The 13,356-nt window shown below is 39.6% G+C and overlaps 1 protein-coding gene across 1 annotated transcript in view; it reads right to left on the bottom strand.

The window, feature by feature from the left end:
• Nucleotides 1-13,356, bottom strand: part of TEX10 (testis expressed 10) — a 55,282-nt gene that overhangs the window by 27,613 nt on the left and 14,313 nt on the right. Inside the window, exons 8-10 of the mRNA XM_062515503.1 lie at nucleotides 9,461-9,596; nucleotides 6,308-6,483; nucleotides 5,378-5,555 (exon numbers count right to left, since the gene is read on the bottom strand). Of these exons, the coding sequence (XP_062371487.1) occupies nucleotides 5,378-5,555; nucleotides 6,308-6,483; nucleotides 9,461-9,596 (490 nt within the window). The remainder of the gene's footprint in view (nucleotides 1-5,377; nucleotides 5,556-6,307; nucleotides 6,484-9,460; nucleotides 9,597-13,356) is intronic.

Here is a 13,356-nt window from a genome sequence, read left to right as displayed (position 1 = left end):
CCTGCTCCTTTTCTACAGCAACAGAAACAACTCTTGGCGAGACCCCAGCAGGGAAAGAGTCCCACAAGAATAAGAAATGGCTGTTTGAAGCCATTGGAGATCTCATTTATGGACACCCTACTTCAAGGGAGAAATGCCATAAATTAACTCCCATTGTTTTTTATCTAGACAGTGAAATATTATCTGTCCAACTCTCTATTACAGTGAAATAATTTCCAGACACACTGTTCCAATGGATAAAAAGTTGTAAAACAACCATAACTATTATGCATAAATAAGGCACATAAATCGCATTTCAGTTTCCTTATTTGTTCTTCAAGGAATGAGAGGAGACAGCAAAATTCTCCCATAAAGTCATCAGTCTAACTTCCTGATTTATATATTTAATCACAATCCCATAATCTGCATTTCTCAATCCACAGTTCACAGAATAGAACACATAACAGTAAGTACACAGATTAATCATCTTAAACACAGCACCAAATACAAAAGGGAAGGAAAAAAGAGAATTCCCTATTTCAAGAGTATCTGTCCCTCAATCACCACAAAGTCACTGAGTGGAAACCAAAATCACTGAGCCTGACAAATGGGCTTCTCTGCAATTGTTAACAGTACAGAGTTTGGTATGTAAACAGCAGACCACTTTTTCAGGCAAACAGAGTAACTTACCTTATACAAAAAGGTATATTTACAACATTTAATACGTTACCACATTTGACAAAAATACTTGCCTCAAAGTCAGTCGTCCATGTGCTCAAAAATAAGCACATGCCTCACTAGTTCTTTAAAACCATTTTGTAGTAGCCCTTCTGCCCTATTAATGCAGAAAGCAGGCATAGAGAGATTACATCAAAATTTTTTCCAGCTCTACCTCTGATACTGCTAAAGTTTATTACCTCAGTCCCTATCAGGCCATCAGTGATCTATATATTTCTTCACTTCCTGGAGAGAACTGTCTACCTGTCCATATTCACAGCCTCAAGGATTTACCAGAACTCCACTGTCAAGGTGAAGCTAAGATTGAAATTTCAAGCCAAAGATCCACTCATGCCATATATTGTATATTCCAAACCAACACTTAAACCATTCACCTTTAACTAGCACTGAACTACTATTTGCTTATTTAACAGTTATTCCAATACATCATAAATGAAAAATAAATACTGAAGTTAACTCTTCTAGAAATGTGGCATGCTGCATCAAGATGAATTGACTATCTTAATATATCAAAATAGTATCACCTAAAAGATCACCAAAAAAATCCATCCAGTAGATTTGATGCACTTTGTAAAATACTACCCAGACCCTTCTATTTTTCTCCATAAATGTAAGCTCATCAGAGGCTTAAATCAGAGGCCAACTCAGAGAACTCATCAAGAATCTGTTCTCTCTCATTTCTCAGGCAGAAGTGACAGACTGTTCACTCGTGTCGCTCCACACCCTTCTTCACCTGCTTCTGTATGACTTATACCCCAAAACCCTGGCACACTTCCATCTCTCAGAACTCTACCTGCCTAGATTTATTGAAGCTACTTACATCTCAGATCCCATACAGTAGGCACAAGGCAGACATTTGAGGAGAAGCCACTACACCACTTCTGATCCTCAGTTTCACCTGAAACTCACCAGCTGTAGCCATCCCAGAGACTCCAACACCAGCAGTGTATGTTCAATGGCACAGAGATCGTGACCCACCAGTGCAAACCTGGTCACATTCATACCAGCATTCAAAATGGGTGGCTGCATTTCAGATTTGTGCCAGTTTCAGGGAATGTAGACCAAAAGTGCTACAGAAACCATTCTAATAATTTAACAGTATAGTTAACCAACCTCCCAGAGGCTCAGTAACCTTCCCATTCTATATGGAAATACGGCCAACATAATTTCCATTCTCAGCACACAGAGCTCACTTAATGGGCTCCCACACACCACTTGGGTATTCACTTCACCATTGCAAAAAAAACAAAAAGTGAAAATATTGAACACTTTCAAAAATCACTTCTAATACTAATAATAAATATAAAAAATGTGGTCTTAAAGGTAACACACAATAGCTACAATTTAACGTTACCATCTGATATCATCACAGGGCTCTACTTTGAACCATCTGGATACACTTACTATTAGTTTTATGGTTTATGCACAAAAAACTGCGTGTTCCTTGAGTTTCTAATGACTGTTCAGGGAATAACTGCAAGTTTTATTATGATCCATAGGTACTCTCAGTGAATGCACCCTAATTCAGCTGATCCCTAACAAATACACACAGCTCCATATGAGCACTCTCAGATGTGTGTAAAATCAGCAGTCCTCTGCCAATCCAAACAGCGCAGGAATAAAGGCTCTTGAAGAAATTAATAAAAACTACGAAACCCTCTGATGCTCCTGAATGCAATCTATTCAAAGGCTGACGGATAAGTAGATTCCATAGGAGGAATTTTAGGGAGAGTCACCCCTCAGCACAGAGAACGGGAATGTACCAGAAGAGAAACAGCGCCATCTACTGACAGCAGCGGGGTACTAGGAAATGACGGCTCCCCATGGATTTGGGACAGTTTCTCTGTCCAAGCCACCATCTAAAAGCACAGAAAATGTCCCACGAACCAAGCTGTGGCACAGAAATGTGGAATTCCAAAAGTTGGTGGTGTTTTTTTTGTTTTTGATTGTTTGTTTGTTTTTGGGTTTTTTTATGGTACCATTCATTTGACAAACTTGGAAGTTTAATTCTGAGTATCACAAGAGCTGTAAATGATGACCAGGAGTTACCCAGTCCCTCTACTTCCTTCAAGGCTTTACCAACTCTGCCATCCATATCCCACCTGATTGCCTGTTGCTAAGTATTTCCAGTGAAGTATATTTGCATCCCTTTGCTACACAAGCCATTCCAGCACGCATCTTTGCTTTCATAAAATCTCGCTAGCACTCAAACCAAACTCTTGGCATTTAAGGTCTGTATTTTTAATCCTGCTGAAACTGCACTCTCCCATTCCTTTTCAACAGCCTTTTACACAACTGACTCCAACTTCTTCCCAGCCTTATCTGCCTAAAACACCAATTTGTCAGGCATTCCCCATTATCACATTGACAAACTATTATTCTTTGCTCTTCTTGAAACTCACTCCAGTCTGCCCATGCCATGTAATTATCTAACAAAAGAGCCACAAAACTGGATACAATAGTTCAGCTTGGCCTTTCTGATAAAAGACAGAAAATTGGTGAATTTATCCTGTGTGCAATAACAGGTTATAAAGCTCATAAAGCTCAGCTAAGGTTCATATCTAGAAAACCTATTATTGTTTCCTAGACTGTACAACTTGAAAAAAGAAGTATCTGACTCTTCTGTTCTTGGAAAGTTAATACTTACTATTACTTACCTTCCTATCTTTGCATGTTTAAGTAGACAATGCAACTTTTCTTCGGACAACCCCTCAGCCAAAAACATTTCTATCACCAGATGTCATCTGTAAGCACTTTGTAACCTGTATAAGTGTTTTTAACTTGGATATATAGTTAAGAATGTATTTTCGATCCCTTGCATTCACTTTGTTTATGAAAGAGTCATTTTAATATTTCCAAGGACTTGTATTATTTTCAGATGTGCTTCTAAAGAAAACTGATCAACTTCCTATTCTTAATACTGATTCCTCTCAATGAAGTGAAAAGAACCTTATCAAATAAAAAATGTTTGGTCAAGAGCAATCTCTCTTTTTCAAGTTTGATCAAAACCTACAGGCTTCCAGGAATAAGGGCTGTCAGGGACTATCAATACAAAAAACTGCACCGTCCTAAGTATATCAGAACATTTTTCTTTCATTTAATGATTTCAGATAGACTTCTTTGGTTGATTATCTACAGTCTTTGAATCCAAAGCAAGTTTAAAACATGTTCCAAATACCTTGAATTAAAATGAAAATACTTCCTTAGCACCTCTGAAAACAAAGACTTTACTTCTCCTCTGTTCTCAGAATGTAACCTACTTTTGGCAAGAACACTGCCTTCCATCTGCCACTTGCAGGATCAAAGGATGAAATGCCCACAGCCCACCTGCAAGCTTTACATAATTTTTAGAAAACAGGCACTCCGTTACTACAAAAACCTCTACAATGAAGATCCACTAAGATCTAACAACAAAATAACCACCTGAGTACTTATTACTGAATTTAGTCCTTACAATGACTGCCTCTGAATTGTTTACACCTTGCCACTGAGCTTCCAGTATATGGCAGACAATTTTTTCATTTAAAAGAGTAAAACCTGATATCCACTTTCCCCAAAATGAGACAGAAATTCACTTTTACAGCAGTAACGCATTATATATATACAGGATACAAATTTCACCACTATTGCTTCCTATTTTAGTCACCTTATCCACATGTTATACAGCTAATACAAACAGGTCTGCATTTGACAGTACATTGTGTTGCATCCTATTTTAATTAAAAATGTTCCAGGTTCAAAAAGCATCAAGAACAGCTTTAACCATAATTCATGTAAGATTAATTCCTGCTTGTTTATCCAAGGTTTCACAATACTGACCAATGGAGAAAAAAATGTATTTTTCCCAGAAGGAGCAAAACAAAACACCTTTGTGAAATCTCAGCAAGCCCTCCACCCACTTCAATGGAACAGCGGCTTCACTCCCCGACTTCACAAGCAAATCTACCCTCTTTCAAGCCAGGACAAAAAAAAAAAAATAAACCAAGAGCATGAATAATTTCAAACAAGGCACTTGCCTAGCAACTGTAATTTGGCTATTTAGGTGTAGTAATTGGAGAAAAAGTGAGCTGAAAGAAAGGAGAACATGAAAAAAATTGGTTGGTTGTTTTTCACTATCAGCTGTGTCAGGCTGAAGCATTCACAAGGAAAAGCTGCAATTAGTGGCAGGACAAAGACCACTGGTGATGATGTTCTGGGTAGAAGGTGCTTAATACCATGCAGCCTTAGAGGTTTTGTAAGAGATAGGCTAATGCTGCTTTGTATCCTTACTGAAAGGTCCCAGGTATTAAAAGCACTAATGTTTGTATTTCAAGATGAAAATTCTTGACAGACTTCATTAATACATACAAAGACAGTAAAATAATATGGATAGATGAACACGGCACTTAAGACCATGGTTAAGTGGTGGACTTGGTGGCGCTGGATCAATGGTTGGACTCATTTTAAAGGTCTTTTCCAACCTAAACAGCTGTATGATTTTCTCAATACGCATTGTAGAAAATCAGGCAGTGTAAAGACAGACTCAAAGCAACAGGTCAACCACACCATCAGTTCCTGCACATTATATTGATTCTCTGTGTGCAAACCGATCACCAGGTTCACGCTTCATGACTGAATACTCCCGCCCAGGGCTGCTCTTGGCCAGAGACAAGCGCGGTACCTCATGTGCAGGATGCCGATGAGCGTGGCGGCGAGGTCGGAGGACATCCTGCCCATGATGCAGCAGCGGCTGAGGCAGGCGAGCAGGCTGGCGGGCAGGCAGGGCAGGAAGTACACGAGCTGCACCAGGCGCCGCTGCGCCTCGGCCGGCAGCAGCACCAGCGTGCCCTCGAGAGGATCTGCGGCACACAACACACGGTCAGCACTCGCCCGGACACACTGACCGACTACCTCGGCTATACTCTGACATGACGACTGCATAACCAACGTGAAAGAGGGGGAAAAAGAAAAGGAGGAAAAAAATAGGCAATACCAGCCTAGAAAATAGGAGGCTTGGATCACTATCACTCTCTACAATTACGTTAACAGAGGTTACTGCCAGGTAGAGGTTAAGTCAGCCTCTTCTTCCAGGTAACAAGTGACAGAATGAGAGGAAATGGCCTTAAGTTATACCAAGGGAGGTTTGGATTAGCTATTAGGAAACATTTCTTCACTGAAAGGGTAGTCAGGCATTGGTAGTCAGGATCAAGCTGCGCAGGGAAGTGGTGATTTCACCATCCCTTGAAGTGTTCAAAAAACATGTGGCATCTGGGGACATGATTTAGTGGTGGACTTGGCAGTGCTGGGTTACCACTTGGACCTTAGAGGTATTTTTCAACCCAAATGATTCTATGATTCTCAGACACACAAAAAACAAAAGTTTCCAGTCTATCACATTTAAGTCCTACTAACTTAAAGATCTCAATGTTTTTACTCTCTAGTAAATGACATGCATAGTTTATTTTAACCTTTAGGGGACTGAACCAATCTGCAACCCTGCCCCCCATTCAGTCTTTAGGTTCACCTAGGAAACAACAGAATTTTCCATTTATTACAACCTGCCTGCCAGGTGAGGGACACAATTCCTTGTGCTATAGTGTCCAAGTCTTACCATATATTCGAGCAGCAGTGGCTTGTAAACTTTGCAACAATTCCTTGTTTGAACGAGAAGCAGCGGAATGAATGATATCAATGAGCTGATTGGAAAGCTCGGGGTTCCTCAAGCCAAGCAGAGCCAGTTGCTGAGGTAAGCCAGCCAACCAACGAGATAAAACTTTACTTCGACTTCTAAAGAAAGAGGAGAAAGAAAGACAAAATAACAGAAACCCACACAAACTTCTCCTCCCATTCTTGACTAAGTCACTTTTATTTTTCCTTTCTGGCTCAAACTGAAACAACTGTAGGGACTAATACCATCTTCCGTAGGTGACAATTTCTGTGTCAACCTGGCTTATCAAATCAAGTATCATTCAGAAACCAAAAGCATTTCATCGGCTTATTACTAAAGTAATGATCACAAGAAAAAAACCTGCCAAGTCCAAGACAGGAAGTTCAAAGTAGGTCTTTCAAGAAGTCAACAAGAGAAGCATGATAATGATACAGATTATTTCACTCTCAAAGACCTGTCAACCATAAACTTTTCAAGGAAATTAAGTACCCATGACACAAGAGGAAAAGGTCTTGCATAGAGATGAACTGCTCAACAGCTGGAAAGGCCTGGAGAACAGACCATTGAAGTGGGTGACTTGGAGGTGGGCTCAGCAGTCTCAGATCACTTGAATCCTTTATGGAAACAGTGGATGGGAATAAAACATTTGATTCGCCTTCCACAGAAAGAATCAGATGCTAATATCAAAAGAAGCTAAGAGACAGGATTAAACAAGCAAAAGTAAGTTGGGTCTTGACACAGCTGAGTTTTGTCACTCCTTGCCAGAGGATGCTGCAGTTGCTCTTGATTTAGACTGGTCCAAGTAATGATGAGAAAAGCTCATGATACAGACACCCACTGAGTGATAAACACACAGCTCCTCTACAGAGTGAGAAAGTACAAGCTTCAAATGGTTGGAAGCTTAAGAGTATTATGTAAAAGTAATTCTTGTCTTCTTCCTATAGCATCTCACACAGGTCAGTGCTGGAGGCAGATTGTAAGGCTGAATAGCCTTTTCAGACTCTCAGCAGTATATAAATGCATACATGCGCACACAGACACACACTATATATGCATATATACACACAGTGCATGGTATGTGTGCAGTGATTAAGGGTGAAGATTAATTAAAACATCAAGACAAAACTTAATTCTAAACCATGTAATAAACCAATCAGGTTTGGGTTTTTTTCCACCAGGCAGCAACAGGCCAAAAGCTCTTACTTCATCCTTTGCATCAGACACACCTAAAAAATAAACACATTCACAAAAAATTCTGGAAAAATGCTCCAGTGTGAATTCTGTTCCTCTTAGACTGTTCTTTACAAGCTTCTGAGAAAAATAAAAGAATGAGGAGAACAATCAGAGGAGGGCTGAAGGAGCTACAACGTCAAATTGAATGGTACAATATGAATGTCATCCAGGAGCTACTTAACAATCCACATTTTGAAGAAATTAAAAAAACCCCTTGTTTCTAAAGGAAAGAAATGGAATAGTGCAACACACTAATATTATGCTGTCTTCAAACGTCTTGTCAGACATAAGTGGAGTCATACATTTTTGCAGAGTTTTTGAGATTTCATTCTTCTGTTACTAAAAATGTCACAGATCCACGCAGAAGACTAAGAGCAAAACTACTGCTATTTGTGAAGTCTAAAGATGGAAAGTTAAAGCTTTCCAGATAGTCATATGACCACATGAAACTGAATGAGATGCTCAAGACTTTCAGGTAAGCACACAGAACAGTGGTTATGTAACCTCAGGGATATTAGTCAGTATGACAGATTTCTTTTTCACTCTGTGTGAAAAGAGAAGGAAAATGGGATATTCCCAAGTGTTTTTCCTTGTCTTTCATATTCCTTATGCTTTTTATAAGGTTCAGAGCATAGCATAAGATTATTTCTAGCTGTAGATCTAATTACATGTACTCAGGTACTACCACAACAGAAGACTAACAAAGCAAAGAAGGTGTAGAAGGGAACAATTTTCCCAAAACTTGACTGTGTTAGCAGATACCAGGACTTCTGAGAGACCTGAGGTTTGATTTTTATAGTGGCAGAAAAAGATCACATCCCCCAAGAAAGTCAACTGTGTCCTGGGCTGCATCAAAAGCAGCATGGGCAGAAGGTGGAGGAAGGGGATTCTGCTCCTCTACTCTGCTCAGGTGAGATCCCACCTGGAGTGTTGCATACAGCCGTGGATCCCCAGAAATAAGAAGGACATGGAGCTATTGGAACAAGTACAAGGAAGCCATGAAGATCATCAGAGGTCTGGAGCACCTCTCCTATGAAGACAGGCTGATAGAGCTGCTGTTGCTCAACCTGGAGAAGAGAAGGTCTTCCCAAAACCTTAGAGCTTCTTTACAGTATCTGAAGGGGACCTGCAGCTCCCAAACGAGCCAGGATTGATGCATACACATCAACACATGATTTGTGTTTAAGGTTTTTACATTCTGGAACTAGATGATTGAAAAATATGTTCTAGAAAAGTTAAGAGTTAGAGACAATCTGGACACATCCAATTAATGAAAAACTGTTGCAACAGCATCACACAGAGAGAATAATCTCTTACTGACTACATTTGAAGCAAGTCAGATATCTAAAAGTTGCCCATGATGAACCAGGCGTCCAGAAAGACAAGAACACTTTCTTAAACCTAGTCTCTTTAGAACCACACCCCCCAAAAAAGAGAGTATTTTTCTTGAAGACAGTAAGTCAGAAAGGCTACACAGTCACTATCAGAACACCAACAAAGGCACTTGTCACTTAGTGACAAGCTAATGACCTCAGGCTGAAGTGATGGAAATGCTCCATGGCTACAGCTGCATGATCTTGACATGTCCACTGACTGCCACACCACCAGTAACAATAAGCTTATAGCAGTGTACTTTACTTCAAGCTAAAATTTTTATCATTAAGATCTATCTAGTACCTATGCTAAAGTAGACAACTAAGCTGATGCATCTCCACCTCAGAGCACACAAACTTTGAAATTCCAATGACAGTGTCAAAACAGATTCAGAATGAAGTTCTATGACATCTACATACAAATTCAGTATTCTCACTTCGGAAATCAATACACTATTTTGAAGTTAAAAAGAATATGCTGTTTTTTTACCTGATTCTTTGTGTCCTCAAATCTTCTTTTTGGTAAACTCTGCTAAAAAATTTCAAAAGCAATGTACGAACTGGAAAGAGCAGATTCCTTTGCTGGTATAGTGTATATACAGCTTTTATCAAGGGTTCCGTTGCTACTGGAAAAAGATTAAAAAAAATGGGAAGAAACACTTTTTAATCTTCTGATTTTAAACATGCATACACACAGAGAGCTTTATCTACAACTGTTTACACCTAACTCCAGAGGGAAGTACCAAAATGTTTTGAAGTAACTTCTGGACTGACTTCTAAACCATTGAAACAACACTTTCTTTTGCAGCTTGTGAAAGAAACAGACAAAAGAACAGAGACAACATGCAAGTGAAAACTTCACAATTCCCTGAAGATAGGTTGCAAGGTAGCTGAGAACCAATACATTTCTACATTTTGCAGCTACCTTCCCATCCTTCTCCCCTAGTCCAGTAACCTCAGACCGATTTTCTCTACCCCTTTACTTCTGCTCCCCAAAACCTCAGTCACAGTGCCTTCAGTTCTCTCTGTACTACCCCTTTCTCCCTAACACACATGCTAACCTCACCAGCTCTCCCTATCTCTGAAACCAGTTTGCTCCAAGTTACACTTGCTAGTTAATCAGAAAATAAATACCTCAAGAGGCTGCTGGCAAGAGACTTCAAGAACTGCTAACTCCCCTGCAACCCTTCCTTCTCTGAAGCTCTCATCAACCATGTGTTATCACCAGACTTAAAACAACATCTGAGAGCTTTACCACTGTGACCAAATTGGCTAATATTAGCCAGCAAACACAGAACTTACTGTAACAGACTGAGAAATAGACCAAACATTTTCTTTGGAAACCACAATGAACCACCAGATGGAAAAATTAAAGCACGGGAAAATACCTGAATTCAGAGAAGACAAGCTTGGAAAGAATAGGAAAGCATCTGAGAACTTAAGCAATACATGAAAGGATATGAGACCTGGCTCATTTGACCATAGAAGAGTTTGTGGTCCCAAGGAATTCAATCCAATTAAGGCATACTTAAGCAGCAGCAATCACTTCATTATCTTCATAAACCAAAACTGAGAAACCACTTTTCATCCAGGCACACAGATCAGTCTTAATAAATTATGTGTGCAAAACCAGATAAAAGATTGTGTTCCACACTGAACAGAGCAACTTCCGCCCACAGAGACAGACAAGAATGTTCCTTTCTAAAAATTATTCTGGATCCAGACAGGGACCAGTCTTGGTCTGTAGAACTTCTTCTCAACTTCAAGTTACCATATAAGGATTCTCACTACAAAGCGGACTACAAAAATCACCTCAAATGGCATGGTCACATGCCATCATGAAGCAGGAGCCATTCAGAAGCTGAAATCTAACATTTTTCAACAGAAAAATAAAATCCATTCTAATGTTTCATGTAACTTCTATATCATCAAATTATTTTCAATGCATCAGGAGTATCAGCTAACTTAATTCACATAGTCTTCAGGTGAATATTCACCTTGGATAGCATTTTTTAAACAGAACACTGGCTTATTCTAAAATGAATAACAGTTACATCTCTATGTAGTTTATAGCTAACTGATGAACAGTTAACTGAAAATATACAAAAATAACTAAACATTCTAAGTGAGTAGAATTCTTACTTCCAAATAACACTGTGGCATGTTAAGTAAAATAGGTCCTACTATTTGAATGGTTTCATGTGAACAGGACAAGTTTAAAAATGGAAGCAATTTAAAAGGTACTCTTAAACATACTTTAAAATGGCCACACTATACAGATGTCCAAAACACAGCTGAAAAACTCATGAGGTTTTAAAATACTTCAGTTTTAACTGGCACATGTCAAGCCTCCCATGTCAAGCCTCCTTCTGAAGTGACTGAGCATGCCCTCTTTCATTGCATGAAGAAAATTTAGCAAAAGCACAAGCAGCAGGCAAGCTGCTGTTGAAGTAGTACCTGAGAATTGCAAGAAAGGAGCAGACATCCTTTATTTACATAATTACAGGGAGGTCCCAAGTTTGATCTTAAACAATGGAGATAAATCTTCAGACAACAGAGCTCCTCTACACATTCACAGAAAAAGGGGGATATGTGCATTTCACCCCAGCATAAATCCCTACTCAACAGGCAATCCAGAAAAACGGAACCATGCTTGTGCAGCATAATGCATGGGAGGTTCACTACAGTTTTATCTCTTTATCTCTTTTTCATTAGCTCTTTTGGTTAGTCTAGGTAAACTCTTCTTTTTGATTTCCATTGTGCTCTAAACCTCTTTTTTTTTTTTTTTACTGAAATGGCTCATTTTTCACTTGGCATTGTTTCCTAAAAAATACATAACCTTCCAGGCTTTAATCACTGTGTCAAACAGATTTTCAACAAATCAAGAGAGAATTTTTTTCTGTAAGTACCATCTTTTGCAGTGCCATCTGACACAACACAGTTCAAAATTTCCAAAGTGTTATCAAAAAACCCAAAGACAGGAAGTTTTTCTTCCATAGAATCACATAATGATTGAAGTGGGAATGAATGACACTGAGCTCATTTGAAACAGGATCAGCTAGACCTGGCTGCTCACAGGCAAGTCTAGATGGCTGCTCAGTATCTCCAAGGATGGAGACTCCACTATCACTGTGGGCAACCTGTGCCGCTGCTTGGTCATCCTTACAGTGAAAAGGGTGTTCCCCATGTTCAGACAACATCTCCTGTGTTTCAGTTTGTGTCCACTGCTTGTCCTGCCACTGGACACCACCAAAAAGAGCCTGGCTCCCCCTTCTTTGCACCCCTCCTTTAAGTATTTACACACATTGATGAGATGCTTCCCGAATCTTCTTATCTCCAGTTCACTCAGCCTTTCCTCACAGGTGAGATGCTCCAGTGTCTTCACCATCTTCCCAGCCTGTGCTGGACTCTCTCACCAGTATGTCCATGCCACTCTTGTACTGGGGAGCCCCAAACTGGACACACCACTCCAGGAGTGGCCGCACCAGTGCAGGGCAGAGGGGCAGGATCACCTCCCTTGTCCTGCTGCCAACACTCCTAATGCAACCCAGGACCCCACTGGGCTTCTTTGCCACAAGGGCCCATTGCTGATTCCACTTGGACCCCAGTCCTTTACTGCCATGCTCCTTCCACCTGGTTGTCACCCAGCAAGTACAGGTGCACAGCTTTGTTCCTCTCCAGGTGCAGGGCTTTGCACTTCTTGTTGAACCATCCTCCTGTTTCTCCAGTATGTCAAGGCCGCATCTCCTCTACAGCTGGTAGATTAATTACAATCTGACATCTAATCAGGTTTTCAGTACTGCACAAGGATTATCTTGAAGGGTAAGATAAACCATCCACACAAACAGTCATAGCTTTGTGAGGTAACTAATTTCACACTGAACTTCTACATGACCAACAGAAAAGATCCATAAATATTAATATTTCACTATTTCATTGCAATTTTTTTAAAGCTCGTTTATTTTCTATATTTCTAAGGAAAATTATTACATTAAAATGGCCACTTTGGGAAGAAAAACACAAGCCATTAGTCACTATTTGGTAAAAGTTTGGCAAAGTTAAAAAAATAATAATAAAAATCAACTTTTCATTACAAAGAAAGGCCTAAAGCATCTGATCTAACAGGCTAACAATTCTTTGGTAGCTACTTTCCTGAGTAGCAATTCCTCTGCTTCAGCTCAGGTGGTGCAACAGGCTCTGACTTTGAAATATTATTATTTGCCTTCAACACAAAGCTAAATATGAAGCACAGATAGGAATGAGTTGTTATTACCCTGGTCACCAGGGACATGGGAATAGATAGATTACCAATTAAAATGGATTTGGTACTAAATATAACTAACTGCCAAAATGCATTTGAGGGACATTTGACATCTTTTCATTTTA

Source organism: Cinclus cinclus, chromosome 1 (assembly GCF_963662255.1).
Source record: "Cinclus cinclus chromosome 1, bCinCin1.1, whole genome shotgun sequence".
NCBI lineage: Eukaryota > Metazoa > Chordata > Aves > Passeriformes > Cinclidae > Cinclus > Cinclus cinclus.
This window is presented reverse-complemented; position numbering and strand designations above follow the sequence as displayed.